The sequence below is a fragment of the Anthonomus grandis genome, chromosome 15 (assembly GCF_022605725.1).
Source record: "Anthonomus grandis grandis chromosome 15, icAntGran1.3, whole genome shotgun sequence".
In the NCBI taxonomy this organism is placed as follows: domain Eukaryota; kingdom Metazoa; phylum Arthropoda; class Insecta; order Coleoptera; family Curculionidae; genus Anthonomus; species Anthonomus grandis.
In genome coordinates this window covers 2,274,294-2,297,586 of record NC_065560.1, presented here as the reverse complement: position 1 = coordinate 2,297,586, position 23,293 = coordinate 2,274,294, and the positions used below count along the sequence as shown (strand labels likewise).

The following is a 23,293-nucleotide window of genomic DNA, read 5'->3' as shown; positions in this document are numbered from 1 at the left end:
TGATCAAAAATATTTTATGAGTGCAGGTTGCAAAACATTTATATCTGATTATTTCAAACATGGGCGCTCCTATCGAAATAAGACCACCTTTTTTATGTAAAAATGTTGGTTCATTTTAATTTTACTATCCACATAATTAAAAAGTATTCAGAAAAAAAGTTATGATATTTTTATCTTTGCCGACCACTCATTTTAAACGATCCTGTATACATTTTAGCATAAAATGTTATAAAATCAGTTAGTAACAATAACAGTAGTATACGAAAAAAACTTCGATAAATAATGACCAGGCGTTTCGGAATTATTAACAGAAACCCATCTACAATAGGAATTATAACACACTCTGTAACATGAAAACGATTCACTTTTCAAGATTCCTGTATATGAAGTTTATGTCTTATTTTTAGACAAAGATACGGCTGGTAAAATATTGCGATGTAATTTCGGGACACCCTGTATATTATTGAATTTGGGTACCAAGTAACCGGATATTTTTCTATTAGAGTCGTATTTTCTTGTAAATCCAGTATATTCCATGTTTGAAGTCCTCTTGTAGAGGATCAGAACACCTTAAATTTTTTCTGTGGAAATTTCCATATCCAGGATGTTGATGGTCAGGTAAAATGAACCCATTAATAGTTAAAAAGCCACAAAATGTACACGTTCCTAGTAACGAGCACTTGACGTATAAAATAAAAAATATTAATTCTTCATAGTGTTACAAACAAATTAAACAAACTGAGTGTGTCTGTATGGTATGGATATAACTGTATTCAGAAACAGTTCAAAACAAATACCTGTGTGTATCCAGACAGCAAGCACCTGGTCTATTTAGTGGTTTAGCCCAATTATAACTGTGTTGACATTAAGGGACAATATAGCAATAGACATTAAGGGAAAAATGCGTTACATGTGCACCATCTGATTGCAGGAAATGACAATTGATCTTATTTACGGAGACGAGGCCCAATACAATTGTAATTAATCCTCAAAGAAATCATACAAATCATAAAAATTGTTCAATTTTATCGATATTAAATTTACCATCATAAAGAAACAATGACGAATAAGAAAAAAGCCAGTCACTCTCTACGTACCCGTTATTAAAATATTTACGTAAATGAAAGTGTTACGATTTCTTGTGGGTGGTCCGACAGTTTAATGCATCCAATTTTGATCGTGTATCTTAAATTATGATCAAAATGAAAACGTTAGGACCCGTGTTACATAAACAGCTTTAAATGTCCCTTGGCTTTATTGTTTTCTACAAAAAAACACCGTCAAAAGATCAAGTCGGGGTGGAGTGAAATTTATCACGTCTTAAAAATTATTGTTTAGTACAGAAAAAATAATAAATGTCATAATTTTATTACAAGTAATGTATCCGACTTCTTCTTAAATTTATAAGTCAGTCTAATGTAGAGGAATTCAGTCTATTGTGAAGGCTAACTATCTCACCTACATACGGATATTATTATTTAAGCCTATAGGTTCAAATAAGTAGACTACTATTCGGTCATCGAGGTTTTCAAATAGTTTAAAGGTGAATAGGTTAAGGCCAAGAAAGCACCGACTTTTTTGCACAATTTAAATAGGCAATACAGTGACTATTCATTGTGCTATTTTTGCATTTAGAAACTGATCTCTCCATTAGACGTACTCACTACAATCAACTTAATCACGGCTTTCAGTTTATTATTATTATTACTTATTTTTACAAAACTATAACATTGTTTTATGAAATACAACTTTCAAATTCAAAAGTAATTATATAGTATTTAGTGCACATTCTAAAATCAATATCTAGAATATGGCAGTGTTATAAATAATTCGTGATTCCTGGGATATTATTATAGGAATTTTGATTTTATTAGGAGCAGTATCTATACACCACGGGCAACTACCGTTCCTGAGTGCATAAGCACTTACGGATTAATATTGTGAGATAAATTCATAGGTAGCAACATTCCTTCATAGATTCCTTGATTTTCTATATGGATCATGGATTTCCGCACTTTTCCTATTATTTACTTACACACTATATATTATTGTCAAATAATTTTTCTAACGTTTCTAGATAATTGGGACCACTTAAATCGTTTGCTCCTACTGGAAAAGTAGTACGATTAATATTTTCCGAAATATGGCCCTCCAAAGTTGGAGCAGTTTCATGGGGCAGTAAGGTGCTGCTCGAAAATTACAAGCTTTTCTTCCTAGGAAAACTTTAAGTATTAAAATGGCATAAATCTTAGAGACAAAGATCATTCTCGATGCGTTTGATGTCTACATTAAATTTAAGTGTGTCAAAAAATGGACATTCCAGGACGATACAGAATGTTAATGCGGTAAAAAAATGGACTTGCATTCTATTGAAATCTCGATAGTATTAAAGAATTTACAAAAGTTCCAAATAATTATAATTGTGAGTTTCTTTATTAAGAAGTCGTCTAATAATTATTTCATATATTCTCCATAAGATTTGCATGAGAAAGAGAGAGGAAGAGAGGGATCCAAATGAGACCACTTGATATGGACTAAAAAATCTTACTATAGATGTCATCCTTTTGACTTGTCAAAGGTTTCAATACATTTACCGCCTATGAATCTTGATGGACACTTTATCAACTTTGAAGGGACATGTCTCGAAAAAAATCTACCGCATTAAACGACTTATAATCGATTAATCTTTGACGATCATTATAGAATAATGCTTCACGTCTCAATTGGGCTTAACCACTTCGTAAAAGTAAAATTTCCAAATAATTCAAGGCATACCTGGACCATGAAACGCGGTAGAAACTAGAAAAATGCACTTTTTACCCACTTTTGATCTTTAAACTCATACGGCTTGAGTTTGCCAGGCCTGTATATTTATTATACGTTTTTAGGGTCTGATTTCTTCCCAAGATACTTCATTAGATCTACTAGTCAGAGATAAAAACTTATCTCACCTAGGAAAAAATGGTCTTATCAGAAGTGAATACTTTATAGTAAGAACTTTTACTACTTGCCTAAATTATATTCAAAATGAAGTATTTTAAAAATCAATTTTCTGATTTTTTACTTGCACTTACTTTTGAGAGAGAAAATGCAGCAAACTGCCTCACTCTAATGAGTAGTGGTAAATTAGAAGAAATCCTATCTATCTATTTTTAATTTACGACTTATTGCGGGTTGATATATTGATCATCGCACGCAACACCTGATTTTGTCAGACATGTATAGTCTTGTACGAATTTGGAAAAACGATAAAATAGGTGCTCAACGAAATTATCCAGGGAATATGTGAGCAAAATATTAAAATCGAATGTGGTCAATTTTTTGAGTTATGAACATTGTGTCGAATATATAGAAAAAAAAAATCAATATTTTCAAAAAATATTTTTTTTCAGAAAATTTTGTACGAATTTGTAAAAACGCTGAAATAGATATCCAATGAAATCAGAGAATATGTGTACAAATTTTGAAATTGATATTTGCTCAATTTTTGGAGTTATGAACATTGTGTCGAATATGTAGAAGAAAAAAAATCAATATTTTAAAAAAATATTTTTTTTCTCAAAATTTTCTACGAATTTTGAAAAACGCTGAAATAGGTGTCCAATGAAATCGTCCATAGAATATGTGTACAAATTTTGAAACTGATATTTACTGGATTTTTGGAGTTATGAACATTGTGTCGTATATATTGAAGAAAAAAAACAATATTTTCAAAAAATATTTTTTTTCTCAAAATTTTGTGCGAATTTAAAAAAACGCTGAAACAGGTGTCCAATGAAATCATCAAGAGAATATGTGTAGAAATTTTGAAACTGATATTTGCTCAATTTTTGGAGTTATGAACATTGTGTCGTATATATAGAAGAAAAAAAATCAATATTTTCAAAAAATATTTTTTTTCTCAAATTTTGTACGAATTTTAAAAAACGCTAAAATAGGTGTCCAATGAAATCGTCCAGAGAATATCTGTACAAATTTTAAAACGGATTTTTGCTCAATTTTTGTACTTATGAACGTTGTGTCGAATAAATAGAAGAAAAAAATCAATTTTTTCAAAAAAATTTTTTTTTTTCAAAATTTTGTACGAATTTGGAAAAACGCTGAAATAGGTGTCCAATGAAATCGTCCAGAGAATATATGTACAAATTTTGAAACTAATATTTGCTCAATTTTTGGAGTTATGAACATTGTGTCCTATATATAGAAGAAAAAAATCAATATTTTAAGAAAAAATTTTTTTTTTCAAAATTTTGTACGAATTTGGAAAAACGCTAAAATAGGTGTCCAATTAAATCGTCCAGTAAATATGTGTACAAATTTTGAAACTGATATTTGCTCAATTTTTGGAGTTATGAACATTGTGTCGACTATATACAAGAAAAAAAATCAATATTTTCAAAAAATATTTTTTTTTTCAAAGTTTTGTACGAATTTAGAAAAACGCTGAAATAGGTGTCCAATGAAATCGTCCAGAGAATATGTGTACAAATTTTGAAACTGATATTTGCTCAATTTTTGGAGTTATGAACATTGTGTCGTATATATTGAAGAAAAAAAATCAATATTTTCAAAAAATATTTTTTTTCTCAAAATTTTGTACGAATTTTGAAAAACGCTGAAATAGGTGTCCAATAAAATCGTCGAGAGAATATGTGTACAAATTTTGAAACTAATATTTGCTCAATTTTTGGAGTTATGAATATTGTGTCGTACATATAGAAGAAAAAAAATCAATATTTTCAAAAAATATTTTTTTTCTCAAAATTTTGTACGAATTTTGAAAAACGCTGAAATAGGTGTCCAATGAAATCGTCCAGAGAATATGTGTACAAATTTTGAAACTGATATTTGCTCAATTTTTAGAGTTATGAACATTGTGTCGAATATATAGAAGAAAAAAAATCAATATTTTCAAAAAATATTTTTTTTCTCAAAATTTTGTACGAATTTAGAAAAACGCTGAAATAGGTGTCCAATGAAATCGTCCAGAGAATATGTGTACAAGTTTTGAAACTGATATTTGCTCAATTTTTGGAGTTATGAACATTGTGTCGTACATATAGAAGAAAAAAAATCAATATTTTCAAAAAATACTTTTTTTTTCAAAATTTTGTACGAATTTGGAAAAACGTTGAAATAGGTGTCCAATGAAATCGTCCAGAGAATATGTGTACAAATTTTGAAACTGATATTTGCTCAATTTTTAGAGTTATGAACATTGTGTCGAATATATAGAAGAAAAAAAATCAATATTTTCAAAAAATATTTTTTTTTTCAAAATTTTGTACGAATTTGGAAAAACGCTGAAATAGGTGTCCAATGAAATCATCCAGAGAATATGTGTACAAATTTTGAAACTGATATTTGCTCAATTTTTGGAGTTATGAACATTCTGTCGAATATATAGAAGAAAAAAAATCAATATTTTCAAAAAATATTTTTTTTCTCAAAATTTTGTACGAATTTAGAAAAACGCTGAAATAGGTATCCAATGAAAACGTCCACAGAATATGTGTACAAATTTTCAAATTAATATTTACTCAATTTTTGGAGTTATGAACATTGTGTGGTATATATAGAAGAAAAATAATCAATATTTCAAAAAATATTTTTTTTCTCAAAATTTTGTACGAGTTTGGAAAAACGCTGAAATAGGTGTCCAATGAAATCGTCCAGAGAATATGTGTACAAATTTTGAAACTGATATTTGCTTAATTTTTGGAGTTATGAACATTGTGTGGTATATATAGAAGAAAAATAATCAATATTTCAAAAAATATTTTTTTTCTCAAAATTTTGTACGAATTTAGAAAAACGCTGAAATAGGTATCCAATGAAAACGTCCACAGAATATGTGTACAAATTTTCAAATTAATATTTACTCAATTTTTGGAGTTATGAACATTGTGTGGTATATATAGAAGAAAAATAATCAATATTTCAAAAAATATGTTTTTTCTCAAAATTTTGTACGAATTTGGAAAAACGCTGAAATAGGTGTCCAATAAAATCGTCCAGTGAATATATGTACAAATTTCGAAACTGATATTTGCTCAATTTTTGGAGTTATGAACATTGTGTCGTATATATAGAAGAAAAAAATCAATATTTACAAAAAATATTTTTTTTCTCAAAATTTTGTACGAATTTGGAAAAACGCTGAAATAGGTGTCCAATGAAATCGTCCAGAGAATATGTGGACAAATTTTGAAACTGATATTTGCTCAATTTTTGGAGTTATGAACATTGTGTCGTAAATATAGAAGAAAAAAAATCAATATTTTCAAAAAATATTTTTTTCTTAAAATTTTGTACGAATTTGGAAAAACGCTGATAGAGGCATCCAATGAAATCGTCCAGAGAATATGTGTGCAAATTGCCAAAATCGAATCTGGTCAATTTTTTGAGTTATGAAAATTGTGTCAAATATATAGAAAAAAAATCAGTATTTTCGAAAAATATTTTTTTTCTGATACTATAATTAGTTCCTTCAATTCACAAGAATTTAACTTTCGTATAAACGAAATCCTCATTTTCTAAAACACCTCTACCTTAACCATTTTATTAACCAGAAGACTGCATCGGTTTCCTGAAACTTATCAAAGGCATTTGACTGTGTGAATCATCGTTATAAAAACTTCTTGCCAGTGTCTTCTTCCTTACTTGCAGATTAATAAATTAAATAGTGGTACGTCTAAGAACCTTGAAACTGATGAGGGTATATTGCAAGGTTCTGTTTTTAGTCCTCTGCTTCTCATGATCACATTTTTTGTTTAACCAATTTAACATATCAGCCAAAAACCCAAGACCTCATAGCTTCTTTAGATTCTGCAATCATATATGTCAAAAGCCTTGAAGAAGTCTTAAAAAATCACATCCGTCTTACATTCCTTCTTCAATACATATCAGAACTAAATGGTTAAGTGAAGATTTCTTTATTTTCTGAAGCTTTAAAGAAGAATGACATGCTGATGATAATGCCAATATCAATAGATCTCAAATTCCAAGTCCTTGCAGTGAAATTCATATTGCAGATCCTTTTCGTTACGTGATCTCCCAAAGGATTTTCACCCCATTGCACACCATCATATTCGCCTAAAATATTACGTGACAAACAGGATATAATATATAACGTTTCCTTAAATATTAATTTGAGGCAATACACACGAAAAAAATAGTCTCGTGACTCAGATATAACCAAACTGCAGCAGTATTATAATACATGGTTCTTGAACGTTTTTCCCCCAGGTGCTCCGCCCGACGTAGGTTATAAAGAGAACCCATTTGCGGTCGAAGCACAAAGACATTCAAGTCCACTCTCACTGTTACATATTATATTATACACACGGGGTACCTACCGCGAAATAAGAAAATAGAATTACCAACTACTGCATAGTACCTGCACCATTCGTTACGCTTTAGGGTAAACGGAGTGCGTCGTTTAGCAGCTACTCGCGTTCGCGGATTATTGCGGTGGATTCTGGATTTTAGTGAAGAGTTATGAAGATGATAAGTAGTACAGGGGTAAGTAGTCAGGCTTTAACTATTTGTTGCATTAATTGGATCTAAAGAGGTTTGTGACTCCAGAAACAGCTTCTTTGACTCATTCATCCTTAATAAGGCACCTTCAGAGTCTACAGTAGTTATTTGCGTGATATACTTATCCTGTGTAGATGTTTCTTTGATCTACAGTGACTAGCTACTAACTGTATTTTAATTCTTGTTTCCCACTAACTTTCAATATTTCACGGGCTATAACTAATATCAACATATAAAGGCCTCAAGTCCTTCGAGGGTCTGAAAAGCTTTGAAATAATATTCCAGTGGTTCTAATGGTAGTTTACTCAGTTATATTACCACACTAGTAAGTAATCTGAAGCCAAGAGTTTCAATATCTGATACAGTTAGCAGATTCGGTTTTAGATTCCGGTGGTTCCCATTTATTTGTGGTTCAGTTTTTCAAGAATTTCGATTACCATATGCAGTTTTAAAAAGGAAAACATATTTGCTTTAAAGTAAATTAAAGTATTTATCAATCAAAGCTCAATTGTTTGGAATACTGCTGTGTTAATGAAATTCATGTAGTTATCCCTAAATTCCAATCTACTGGTGGCACTTTCTGTACAAAGAGACAAAAATATTCCTCAGAATGTTCGTAAGTTTGGTTTTTATTTTTTTTTCTGGAAGGCTATTGGTTGGAGACAAAAGATGTTAGGATAAAAGTTGTTTGGAATTTTAATGCGCATCAGACACAATAGAAAAATAAATTTTAAATTTCACAGTTTTTTGGAAAATTGAGAAAAATCCCTTAACAGTTTTTCCTCATTTTCTGAAAAACTATTGGAAATATTGAAAATCCTCTTTAAGTAATAAAATACAAATCAAAAGTAGAATAAATCATGTAGAATAACATTTAGTCGTAAATCTCAAAATAAACGAGTTATAGAGGATTTTTGAAAAAATGGATAATTTTCAAGTAAAAATTTTTTTTTGGAAAAATATTTTTTTTTTGGAAATGGATAAATTGTTTAAAAGACATCATAAAAGTCTTATAAAACTTTTTTAAAAAATGTACCATAAAAGAGTTATGTCCAATTTTCCCAAAAAGTGTACCTTCAAAAATTTGAAGGGGTACGTACCCATGGTAAAATGTTGATAATTTTGGTTTTTATTTTTTTTCTGGAAAAGTGTTGATTGTAGAAAAAAATTGTTAAGACAAAAGTTATTTAGAATTTTAATGCGCATCAGATACAATAGAAAAATAATCTTTAAATTTCACAGTTTTTTGGAAAATTGGAAAAAACCTCTTAACAGTTTTTCCTCATTTTCTGAAAAACTATTGGAAATATTGAAATCCTGTTTTAAGCATTAAAATCTAAATTAAAAATAGAATAAATCATGTAGAATAAGATTTAGTCGTAAATCTCAAAATAAACGAGTTATAGAGGATTTTTGAAAAAATGGATAATTTTCAAGTGAAATTTTTTTTTTGGAAAATTTTATTTTTTTTTTGGAAATGGATAAATTGTTTAAAAGACATCATAAAAGTCTTATAAAACTTTTTTGAAAAATGTACCATAAAAGAGTTATGTCCAATTTTCCCAAAAAGTGTACCTTCATAAATTTGATGGGTACCATGGCAAAATGTTGATAATTTTGGTTTTTATTTTTTTTCTGAAAAAGTGTTGATTGTAGAAAAAAATTGTTGAGATAAAAGTTGTTTAGAATTTTAATGGGCATCAGATACAATAGAAAAATAGTTTTTAAATTTCACAGTTTTTTGGAAAATTGGAAAAAATCTCTTAACAGTTTTTCCTCATTTTCTGAAAATTTATTGGAAATATTGAAAATCTTTTTTAAGCAATAAAATTCAAATTAAAAATAGAATAAATCATATAGAATAATATTTAGTCATAATTCTTAAAATTAGCGAGTTATAGAGGATTTTTAAAAAAATGGATAATTTTCAAGTGAAAATTTTTTTTTGGAAAATTTTATTTTTATTTTGAAAATGGATAAATTGTTTAAAAGACATCAAAAAAGTCTTATAAACGTTTTTTATAAAATGTCTTATAATAGAGTTATGTCCAATTTTCCCAAAAAGTCTACCTCCAACAAGTCAAAGAGCCATACCCAATACCCATAACAAAATGTTCATAATTTTGGTTTTTATTTTTTTCCAACAAATCTGAAGATCAAAATACGAATGTTTTTAAAACATATATGCAAGAAAAGAACTATAAGTAGGCTTTCGTTATTTCGCTTGTAACTATCTAGACTTAAATAATAAAAAATAATTACTATCCACGAAAAATTAGAGTAGGTCACGCACGCGAACAAAGCATAAAACGGTAATCTCCAAAATAACGAAAATTATTTTCGTGATCTTTAAGAAGAAAACGCATTAAGCAAAAAACAGATAACAGAACTACTTGTTAAGCGACCGGTACAATAAAGTCAGTACTAGCAAAAGGTTAAGCGGTTTTATAAAAGAGTGGAGACTTTAGTAAATCTTTTTGCACTATTTTATTGGATTATTTCATGTAATAAATTAGATCTTGTTGCATGAGCTCGTATGAGACAAACGAACCGCGACGGGGAGAAATGCGTTTTATATACATAAGAACCACACGAGAAACTGCATTTGTTTGAGAAATGGCAAAAGGTTATAGGATTTCTATGGAATATAACGAGAAATGTTAAGGCTAATTGTAGTTAAGTTGTTTCTAGTTCTGTTGTTCCCTTACTTTATATCTTCTTTAATTTATGATTATTATTATATTTCCTAACTTTATAACTGTGTTTTTTATTTTTATTTCTAATTGCAGAAGGAATTCAGTTGTTAACTTTTTGGCCCTAAGTAATCTATAAAATGAAGATGTGGCCGGTGATTAAGTGAATAAAATGAAAAATTTGATTATTTTTTATATTTCTTTTTTAAAGCATTTGAAGCGTAAAAATATACGACTTTGCTTAGTATTTTGGTTCAAGTGCCTGGAATAAATGAATATTTTGATATTTTGCTACGAATGCTTTGACGAAATATAAACTTCTAGTTTCTTCGATAAGTCGATTGAAATAGCTGGAAAAAAATAAGGAAAATATGGAAAATTTAAATTTTCAAGCATTTTAAAAATTGTGATTTTTTTTTGGTAATTTTTACTTGTGGCCTTGTTCCTGGACGAAAAGAAAACAATATTTTTTTAAACTTTTACATTAAATGTCTGAAAAAGGTGCAATTATAATTTATGCCTTAAATTCCTGGAAAAAAATCAGACATTTAATCTTCCAGGCATTTGCAATCTAAGTTTTCTTAGTCTGGAGAAAATAAACATGAAAATATTAAATTTGGATTTTTTTTTATAAATTTTTAATTACAGGGAAAGCAAAATATATTTTTTTTTTAATTTTGCAAATAATGCCTAGAAAAAGTGCTAAATTTCATATTTTGTGCATTAAATTCCTGGAAAAGATCAGAAATTTAAATATTTGTCAATTTAATCCAGGAATTTGCAGTCTCCAGAAAATATGAAATTTCTTAGTTATTTTGGTTTAAATGCCTGGAAGAAATAAGGGAAATATGAAAAAATTAAATTTTTAGCCTGAAAAATTACGATTTTTTAGTAATTATTACTTCCGTGGTAAGCAGTTAATTTTTAGCAGCAGTTTAATTTTTTTAGGCATTTGGAAAAATATGAATTTTCTTACTTTTTTGGTTCAAATGCTTAACAGAAATTAAAAAAAAAACGGAAAAAATTAAATTTTTGGGCATTTTAAACCTGAAAAATGTTGACTTTTTTGGTAATTTCTTGTACTTGAAAAAAGCATTTTTTTTTCAAATTTTTGTATTAAATGTGTGGATAAATTACAAAATATCTTATTTTTATAAATTTTAATTTGCGCTTATATTTTCCATCAACCAGCCTTCCACATCAACAAAGAGTAAATTAATATGTCAACTGTAATTTAATTAAAAATTATAGTTGATGTCCATGCGGTTTATCTGCAGCGAGGAGTTGACCAGACTTGTATATTTATTTTTATTTTGTTTTGATTCATATAAAGGGATTAACAAAAATTAGAAGAAATAATTAGATTATGATTATTATGACTGCGATAGCAAATAAGTAAATAAAATGTAGTACCCAAAATGATCGAATCAAAATTTATTTGAAGAACAAACGCCCTGAAAACGCTTTATTCAAATAATTCTGTTAGAATTGGTTTTAATGCATATAATAGGCGTGTTAGTAAATTTTTCTCAAGGGAACGCAATTTAAATGAAAAATTCAATAATATCTAGGAGTTCGTAGTAAAATAACTGGGGGTTCGTCTAAGTAGAAACCCAGAATTTTATTCCTATTCGCGACATTCTGCGGGGACTTTTGATATTCTGAAGACAACGTAAAATTCTTTTTTCTTCCAGGTAGTCGAGAAATAAGATAATAGTTCTAGTAGTTTCTATCAATTCCAGGCAATTGATACTGGAAACCTGGAATTAGTTACTTCCCTATGTTATAGCCTTGACTCTTTGATTTCATAATATTTTACACTTTTTCATTTTCACTAATACCTTTGACTCTTTAACTCCTTGCTCCTTCCTTGCACTAGTTGACTGTCACGAGACACAATCAAATTGTAAGTCAAAGAATCTTGCATGACAAATTGATCCCCTCTGTGTTCAATGAGTTGGTATGAGAAGGAAGCAATTTGGAAAAGATCTTTAGTAAGCAGAAACCAAAGCAGCCATTTGTATGCAAAAAATAGCACCTTATATGTATGATATACACTACTGGCCAATTTCTTTCTTGAGTGGCAAGATACCCATGCGTTAACATGAAATAGTTAAGTTAAAGAGAGCACGACAATGCTTTACTGCCAACTATTGAATTTAGATTCTCTGTGATGTGCACATTACTGTTAGGTACCAGAGCATCCCATGTTTTAGCATGTGATCCAATGTTGTGATTAGTTCATCTACGTTAGCATAAATCAGGAGTTTATTCATGAATGTTTTTACAATTTTATTTATTGCTTAATTTAGATTAATGCTTCTAAGTGTGCAGTGAATTAAATAGTTTTGTACCATCAAATTTGTCCATCTGAACTTATTTTTAAAACGATTTTTTTTCTAGGAAAGTTATATTTGAAATAACTGAAGATGTTACAGTACGTTTGTGTTTTGCCTGAGACAGATGCAATATTTAATTACCTGGAAGAAATTTAATATTAGTATTTATCTTCACTTTTCTATTTTTCCAAGCAATAGAAAAAGAGATTACCTCCAACAGTTGACTATTGATCAAATAATTACGCAATTGTGAACTAGCTTTAATGTGTATAATAGGTGTGTTAGTTAATTTTTCTCAAGGAAATCCAATTAAAATGAAAAATTCAATAAATGTCTGGGAGCTCGTAATAAAATAACTAGGGGTTCGTCTAAATAGAAACACCAGAATTTTCTTGCTGTTTTCGGCATTTGGCGTGATGTTTTGTGATGTGTATTTTATAATTGAACCTATTTTCAAAATAACAATTTTTTTTAATTTTTTTTCTAGGAAATTTATATTTGAAATAACGGAATAGTAAAAAACTTCAACTGCAAAAAAGAAAAAAAATCAGTTTTCTTCTCCTGCCAGGAATAGATGTATTATTTAATTACCTGGAAGGTTAATATCAATTTTAGTTTTCACTTTTCTGTTTTTCCAAGCAATAAAGAAAGAGGTACCAACAGTTGATTAGTGATCAAATATTAAGGATTATGCAATTATGGAAACTTGCTTTAATAGGTGTGTTAGTTAATTTTTCTCAAGGAAATCCAATTAAAATGAAAAATTATATAAATATTTAGGAGTTCGTAATAAAATAACTAGGGGTTCCTCTAAATAGAAACCTCAGAATTTTCTTGCTATTTTCTTTCTTCTAGTTTAATATTTCCTGTAATTTTTGTCAATTCATAAAAATGTCACCATTAGACTGCCTGGAATTAGTAAAATATTTCTATCTCTTCCAGGCACTTGCAATAGAAAGAGACCTGGACAGAGGAAAGTTAGAAAAAGATTAGTACCACTCTCTCTTTCTGAGGTAGCTTGAGAGGGAAATTGATTCGAGTAAAACTTAATATTATATAATATTTCTCACTTCTAGGCAATTGAAACTAGCAACTCTATAAGGCAAAATTTGGAGGAATGACTCCAAAGAAACTTCTTGAGTTTGATATTTATAGCAATCTTACAACTGGATTTCATCTCTTTCAGCAGTTTCGTTTATTATTGTGTCTTAATATGTGTTTACCTTTATATTTTGTTGTTTTGTGATAACCCTAAACTTTGTTTTCTTCAAACTCATATTGAGTCCGTATCGTTTACAAGAGTCATTTATTTTTTGCAGCAGATTCTCTGATGTTTGTTATTAGTACTCCATCGTCAGCATATCCAAGTGTTAAATTAGTGATTTTTATTCTTTCGTCTCTTTCTTCCTTAAAGATTGGTTCACTATAAGCCTTAAAAAGAAGAGGAGGCAAAATACAGAAATAAGTGATAACTATCTAGAGTTTAGAAATGGTATGGCTACAAGGGAGGTTAAATGTTCTTCTGCAGAAATGTCTGGATATGAATTAAGGTATATACATTTGTTTTATGGACTTTGAGAAGGCATTTGACAGAGCACAAAAAATTAATAATAAATATTAATACTCGCGATATATGACTAATGGCAAACCTGTACTGTGGACAAGAAGCTAAAGTTGAATTAGACCACCAAATAATAAAATGTATGCATAAAAGGAAATAACTTAAAGATGTAGATAGATTAATAAATTTAATGTTAACGAGAGCCTGCAATTCATTAAATTTTAAATTAAATGTAATGATTCAATAGCATTTATTTCAAAAATAAATTTTTCATTAAAAAATTAAGATAGACAAGCCTTGATAGCAGTTTTTTAATTAACTAATAAAAACAGTAAATAGCGGCAATTTGTATGCCTAAGATAGAAACACAACTGACTGAAGATGTTGCTCGTCAAAGCCGCGAGGGCGCAACATTGTCGATGCTTCAATAGCGTATGGTTTAAGTTAATAAGTTTGAAAAATGTCCAAAATTACATATTTACAATACAATCTGTCCAGTTTACTATTTACTGGTAAACTAGTGAAATACACTTTTATCTTACGAGTATTATTAACACTCCATTAGAGAGAGAGCTTAAATTAGTTTCCAATTTTCAATTATAACCATGTCGTAAGAAATATGCCAATCATGAATCCTACATCATACTTAGTATTTAAGGTGTTCAGTTAAGTAATCGATTGTTTGAATGAGGTGTATTTTGTTGTACTTCCTTTAGCAAAAAAATGTTTAAAATTATAAATAGATTAAATTAAATTAACAACATCAGACATGAACCAATAGAATGCAAATAAGGATTTTGAATATTACTGGTGTTTCTTTAATAAATACCATTTTAAACTGGAGATATAGAAAGCAGCAGATGGAAATTACACCATTAAACCCATATATCTTAACAAATAAGGAAAGTGCATAAAATAACGTACAACACTTTGTATTTTCCTTTTCTTCTTATTATGATACTTCGATGCGCAATTTATCGTCATTTGATACCATATCACGTAATTTTCATTTTTCGCTTTCGTTTTCCTTAGCGGTTGCTATAAACTTTTATTACTGAATATCAGTTAAAAATTTTATTGTACAATATTTGATAGCGGTAACAGTTTTAACTATACTGTATAATTGGATTAGCCATTACCGGTTTATAACAGATGCTAATCTACAAGTAAAGGTAATTTCTGAAATAACAGTTGACGGCAAGTAGATCTATCACTAAATCGACCATAATTGCATCCTAGCCTTGCAAAGTACCTTTCTGATTTACTTTAGTTAATATATATTGCAATTTGTTCTTCTTGAACAGTTGCGAAATTGATTTAGTTTAATAATAATTCGTATTTAATTAAATTCGACTTACATCTATGAAATAATAAAAGAACTTATTTCAATCGGTCGTCAATAATTCGTTATGCGATCGATATCTATGAATCTCATAAAAAATTGGAAATGCATAATTGTTAACTTCAAATCGTAGTTTCCGTTTACACGAGGTCATTTGTTGAATATTTTTATCATAATCTGATCTAATAGTATAATGTAATTTAAAAAAATTAAACTATGGAGACATTTTATGAGTCTATTAACTTTTCACAGTAATCAAAGTACAAAGTAGGGAGTAAACAATAAATTAGATATAAAAACTTACATGCTAAAAAACCTTAAAAATCAGACAATAATATAGACAAAAATATTGGCAAACCAATGCACCAAAGCAAAGGTGGTCATACCACGATGTAAATTAGACTAAATAGAAATTTAAGACAACGAAATATTTAGACCAATAAACATAAAATGCTTGCAGATGATCTGTCCATTTGGGTAGAAGTTACCTTGACCTTTGCTTTAAAGTAGTATCCATGTACTCTACTCTATATAATTAAGCTTGCGAATGACAAAATGGCATTAAGTACAGTGTTGAAAAAAGACAACTGAAATTGATTAATACGCCTATGGTGGCATGTTCAGTCACCCATTTGACATTATATAACAGTATGTTACCACGCAATACCGAAATGGTCAAACAATCGAAGTAATTTCAAGGAGAAAAAAAATAATCACGATTGAGTTGTGGGTGAAATTCAATATGGACCAGAAAATCTGTTGCACTTCCTTTTTGTTAATATCAGTAGTTACGCACGGAAAGTGACAGTATTATTAAGTAGGAACATAAGTTTCATGTTTTACGGTTTTTTTGGTTCTACACAAAACTTTATATTGAAACAGATAAAATGGTCGGCGTATTGGTCATAATTATACACAAAAGCATATTGAATTAAATGGTTAATGTGCAGTAAAAATAAATTGCAGTCAGTGACATTTGGTAGTCAAGTAGTTTGCTTTTGAAAAGCTGTAAAACATCTGTTGCACCATAACATGTTCGCCATAATAATGCTAATTTTTATATTAAAAAGTCTTTAAGTATCTGATTTTATTATGAAGTGCATTGTAACCGAAAGCGAGGGATCTTATATTTTCACTTCTTAACGTCTGTTATGTGAAAATAAAATAACATTTCAAGTGCTTACCCGAATGTACCAATGTTACTCTTAGACAAACTTGGCTGTTAAATAACCAGTTATATTTCATGTTTCTTGATAAATGCTTTTGACAGAACAGCATCTCGTAAATCTCCGAAAAAAGTCCCTTCAAAGCAGGAACTGTCCTCAAATTATACCACAGCAACTTTCATTCTCACTTAACAGTAGTTCTTTCTTCAGGTTATGGAATAGGGTTAGTTCACTCACAAGTTTGCAATATCTATTTAGTCTCAATAAAATGTATTTTTATTATTATCTTGCATTTATCACAATAAAGTTTAATTCGTTTAACAGTTCGTTAATAGCTTATATGTCCATAAATATACCAGATCACTTTTTTAATCTATAGACAATATAATTTTATTTCGAGATTATGTAGTACTTTTCCCTGTTTTGTACCACTTATGAATACGATTAAAATATTGAAGAATCTCCATCCAAATGACCATACATCTATTAATTATGCAATTTTTTGCAGATTAATGTTGCAATTTTTTGAGTTTAAAATTCTCAAAATTATTCCATTACAGTTGTTATTATAGATTTAAATTTCCAGGAAAATGTACACCGTTTAACCACTAAGAATTGTAACAAGTTAGAAGTATTTTTGGATATATTGGTGTTATGCCCAATTTATTCATGTACCATTTATAAAACTAATGGAATTTTTATTAGAGGACTGATGTCTTATTTACTCATTTTTATGTTAAATTTGTAAGAATAAAAGAATTTATTCTAATGATCCCTTAAAGGAAAGTCAAGAAGCGTAAGATCTGCGAATCTAGTCGGTTATTGAAAGAAATTCTTTTTGTAATCCACTGCTTTAGATTAGAAATTTCGTTTGAAGCATTGAAAAGCATTTAAGGTATTGTTTTTCTAATATGCATTTCACAGTGATATATGGAATAATTTTTGGTATACCTTTGATAAAATATCAGCAGTCATTCGATTGATTCTGTTCTCAAGCTCTACTTGTAAACAAGAATTACATCAACTATATAATTTCTTCTTTATTGAACATTTTGGCATTAAACCAATAAAATTTATTGCGAAAAGGCTTATGTAATATAATCCCTTCTGATTTAATTAAAATTGGAAAGTTACACATATTAATTAACCATATTATTTGTTATTAGTCAACCAACTCTTAAGGTAAATTCCTACAGTTTTCAGGTTTTCCATTCTTGACTTGACTGAAGCTTAATTTGTTTTTTATTTACTAGAAGAACTAGTTTTTCAATTTTCAAATCTCTAACTTTCTTGATTTGTCTATAGAAATTTAACAGTGAAAGTTAATTTTGACAGTGAAAAGAATGACAAAATCTTAAAAAAAAAATCCTACTTTCAGACCTACATAGTATATGCTTTCGGTAAAATGATACGTTTCATTAAGAACAACAGTACTTGTACGTAATTGTACAAGATCCTACCGACTGCACCAGTTACATTCAGGCCAACAGTTGACAAACCGACACCAGTTAGGTTTGATAATGATGCACGTAGATAACTAATTTGATTAGAACTCCCTGGATCCTTTGAGAATCTCTTCCTGGAACTCCTTTTTCTCTTTCAATTAATACTGCCATCGTTCTCCCACTTAGAGGATTTACATTTAGTCACGTTTCATCAATATCACCCATTTGGAGCTTAAATTCCCTTCTGATTTATCAGGTTTTGATAGTGGTTCATGTAGATGAGAAATTTGACTATAATTCGTCGTTAAAGTGCTTCGTTGAAGACTTTTACTATTTGAGACCATCTATCCTACCACCTGCGCTAACGATTATAATAGTACTTCTGGATCTATTCTTTTTGGCGTGCTTGATTATCCTAAAAGTTGCTAGAGGGAAAGAAATCTATAATTTCTGAATAGTATCTGCTTTTACAACACTCGAACAAATATGACAAAATAAGAAATTGAAGGATTCTAGACAAAAATAGCCTGAACTTATTGCCATTATTGTAGGTCCTCAACAAACCTTCGGATGAGTCGATTTTTCGTAAAAGATATTTCCTTACTATTAGAAAGGTAGTTTTGTTAAGTTTCAAAACTGAAAGACAAAGGCAGAAAAAAACGACGAGGAAAATAACAAGAAGAAAGGAGAAACAAGACGAACCAAAAGCAGCACAATATGCAAAGTAATTGCTAATAAATATGCAAAAAAAAACTTGTTAGGTGACGCTTTTTGTTGATTTTGTTTGCATATATATAAACAGAACGGATTAATGCATGCATTGCCAAAAAAAATTTAAGGATTTTAAACAAAAATAATTGGAATAATGAATACAGAATAATTAATTTCTTCCTGGAACTCCATTCCTTAGAGGTTTCACATTCAGTCATGTTTCACCAGTTTCACCTATTTTGGACCTTGACTTCTCGTCAAAATCACTAGATAATAGTACTTGTAGGACCATTTTTAAAATCATTTTTCCAATGAATCATTTCCAAGAAAAACAGCAAAAGTTTTTTCCAATTGACACATAAAAGAAATATACCAATAATAATAGTTGATCACCACAATTATTCCATCAGACGAGGATGTATGTACAGGGCATGAGAAGGTTCTATTGATTTTGTCCAATTGGCAAACTTGTTGTAATGCTTATGACTTAAAGTTTCTCCCTTGGTCGGAATGTTATTCTCTTGAGAGATCAAATCAGTACAAGAGGACCCTGATTTACCTTAGAATAGGAGGATGAGCCTTGGGCTATTTACCAATAAGAACATTAGAGTTGCTGCTAAAAAAAAAAAATTGTTCGCTTTTATAGGATGCATTAACAAGAGTTTGCATATTTTTCCATGTGTTCCAAATTCTTGAGCCTTTTTTTAATATCCACATGACACTCACAAGAGCTGTCTTATCTTTTCAACTAATGACTTCCATTAAGTCCAGTTTAGCTTGGGAGATTTTTCTACTTTTGCTGACAACCTAATATCGCTAATAATAATGTTTAATAGGACTTTGATCTGATACTGAGTATTTATTAGAGCATATTGGGAGTCTGGACAACATCTGTTATAATGAACATTGAACAATTGATCCTATAATTTATTCTAAGTATGGTTCCTAGGAGCCTGCATATCAAAATATATTTTTTAACTTCTGATCGCTTGGATTTGAATACTCATGCAAGTAAAATCTCATTACAAATAAATTATGAATGGATACTACTTCAGAGCAAAGGTCAAGGTAGCTTCTACAAAAATGGACAGATTATCGAAAGGTTCGATTTCTATATATATCGGTTCGAATTAACCATTCACCACGCCCTCTTCAGTAAGTCACGAATTACGTAAATCATAATTTTAACGAGAAGTCCTTGTTTAAAAGCGGAATTAGACTAGTAAAAATCTGAATTGGGGAAGTAATTAACACAAGTACGTAGGTGTACTCACGTAGTATTTTAGATGGTTTTTTGACAACCGGATATAATATCATTAAAAAATCTGTGTGTAAAAGAAGGTGATAAGTTTTTTCATGAGGATGATAGGGCCATATTTAATTAACTAAATATAGAAGAGGAAAATGAGGAAGAAACTCCCTGATCTAATTTCAATAATAATTGTAAAATTTTATGCCTTTTCTCACCACCTTTTTTTGCATTAAATGCCTTGAATTATGTTTCAACAGGTGACCGTTTAATGGCACCCCGCGAAAACGATATTACCTTTTTAGATCTAGTCATTTTTATTTAGATTTTAAGCATGACTTATAGACCTATTTATATGTTCTTAAGAACTATTTATGACCTATTTATTTAGATTTTAAGCATGACTTATAGAGGGATACTTATGGCGCCAAAGAGATTTATTCAAGTAAAGAAATTAATATTAATAATAAAAATAAATCCCTTATGGCATGATATGCCTAATATCGATGTAAATTTATTCTTTAGTCTTATTAGCTATAACTCTACTTAATTTATTGAAAAAATTGCGTTAAAACCTATAAGTTATTTGACCTAAAAATCGTTTCAGGTATACTATATGCATACTAGAACGGTCTCTTTGGATAAATACTTTTCTTAATAATTAATAATTTTTATCAATTCTTTGCACCATTTTAATTTTCAGCAACGTTCACCACTGAACTTTGTTCACATACAAGATTTAATTAAATAAAATCAATAAATACAAGGAGTGTTCCAGCCATGCATACATACGAATAAATAGTGAGTAATTTGCAAATTCAGCTCTATCTACATATTAGGAGTAACAGGATAATTGGGCGCAAATAAAAAGATGGCCTGCCAGAAAAATAACGAACGCCATATTTGATTTGTAAAGGTATTCATATTATCATAATTAAAATCAATAGAAGAACAATGAGTATATTACATTTATGAATAATATGCAATGTACATGTGGGTTTGTTATTTTTTGTGTGAAGACCTTGTGGTGGCTAATCTGTCCATTTAAACAAATAGCAATTTCTTCATACTAATTTAGTTATTAGAGGAGTATTTAGAGGATACTGACTGTATTCTTTCAGGCGTAAAATCTGTACGATTATCGTCAATCATTCTTGAAAATCTAAATGTATCAATAGTTCTAAAACTGTTCCTCAAACTAATTTACATCATAAAGATTATTTAGCAAGAATACTTACTTAATTACTATGCTTTTTGTTTCATGAAAATATTTCCACTAGTTTTTGAGATATCGGACTTCGTAGTAGAGTAGCCACCTTAAGGAGCAAACATCGTTCTTGGATACCATCACCTAAAAGTGTTTTTAATTCTGAAAGTATTTGTTGGGCTACTTTATATTATAAAGAATATTTATAACAGATATTCTCGTGGATGTTATGCTTGTTTGTTTATAAGAATATGCAACCACTACTTTTCGAGATATTGGATTTTAAATTAAGTGGTTACCTTTAAGAGCGAAAATCATTCTTGATCACCTAAAAGTGTCAATACTTCTAAAATTCTTTCTTGGATTAATATACACTATAAAATAAATTTATAAAAAACATTCACCTGAATATCGTGTTTTTTGTTTCATGAGAATATTTTAACTAGTTTTTGAGATATTGGACTTTGAAGTGAGAGCAAACGTCGTTCTTTTTAATGTGCCAATAATTCTGAAACTATTCCTTGGACTAGATGTCTTAATAAAGAACATACTCCTACATATTTAAGAAAATTGAAACACATGGAGTGATAACTATGTGGAGACTGAATTGACTTGAAACAAAAAATAGTTGGAGTTAATTTTTATTACATTCTCTTCCTTTTTCAATGGATTTCATCCTACTTTTATTCTAAGGTTTCAGCCCTGGTTTAGTTTAGGAGAAATAAGGGGTCTATATAGGTACATCGTGATATTTTTCTATATTTGGATAAACGTACTTTCTTTCTTTAAGTTTCCAGGTTCCTGGGCAGACCTTAAGTTCGTAACACTGCACATATTTCTCATACCTCATAATAAATTGACTAACAATAAAATTTTCAGGTTCTTTTTTTGCACGTTCTCTCACTTTTTTTATCGTACATCAGACTGAGTAAGCAATATCTATTTTTCAGAATTTTTTACACTTTTTTTATTTAGGTTATGCGTTTGAAAATTATTATTCTTCTAAAATATTGTTTTATTTTATTATTGAATTTACTCAATTATGTATTATTTTTCAGAAGTCAAGGCAATAAATAGCTTAATCGTATCGGGTTGATTGGCATTGAAATATTAAAAGAATTATGGATTTCATCAAAACAAAAAAAATTAAGCGTGAATCCCCCTGATTTAAATTATGCATAGTTTATTAGCTATCCGTAAAAAATATTCTTTTTTCTGTATAGTCAATTGATTATTGTAGGTGACCTTTACAATGAGTCGAATTTTTTTTTTAATTAGGATTTCAGATAGATAAAAGGACTAAAACAAGTTTTTGTCTCAGAAATACGAACTTTATGGATCCCAAATGTTTTTTTATTAGCCTTGATACAACTAGTCATAATTAATGCGACTGACTACTATAAAAAATTAATATTTTAGATTCTAAAAGACTGAGAACTCTATACCCCATATAATATCTTTTCTTCGTTTTACACCGAATGACTGAGATAAATCTCTATGAAAAAAAAATCCCACAAATTGCAAAACAATATCTTTTAACAAAAAAAAAGTTTACTTGAATAATTCACCACCTAAAACAAACACAAGGTTAAAATATTTCTTAATAAAAAAAACAACGAAATTCCAACAAAAATGGCGTAATAAAATAATTATTTAATCAGGTTTGGTGCAAAACTCGTGAGAACATGTCCCATTACGTCGCTATTGTTCCATACCATACGAATCGAACTGGTGACCTTTGATGGGGCAACTTAAAGAAGAAATTTTACGATTTGCATGTATCGGATACGCCGACAGGTTCTTTAATTTAGACCGACATTATTTCGGTAATCGAGATCGTATTGGACGTATTACGATCACCTTGGGCAAGCCTTTCAGATCATAAGTTTACCAAATTCACTTGGGTATTTCGTTTTTTTAAGGTTTTGTAGCAAGTCATTATTATCAGTCTTTACAGAATCAAGAGAACTGCCAGAAGATAGTAGTATCATCTGCGAATCTTCGCATACAGCAGGAGCAATATTTATGCCATGTATAAGGA

General features: G+C 29.3%; 1 protein-coding gene across 1 annotated transcript in view; it reads left to right on the top strand.

Moving 5' to 3' along the window:
• Positions 1–7,285: 7,285 nt before the first annotated feature.
• The window catches only part of LOC126745124 (TOX high mobility group box family member 3-like), a 34,297-nt gene continuing 18,289 nt past the window's right edge, over positions 7,286–23,293 (top strand). The window contains exon 1 of the mRNA XM_050452842.1: positions 7,286–7,524. Coding sequence (XP_050308799.1) covers positions 7,501–7,524 — 24 coding nt within the window. The 5' untranslated portion in view covers positions 7,286–7,500. The remainder of the gene's footprint in view (positions 7,525–23,293) is intronic.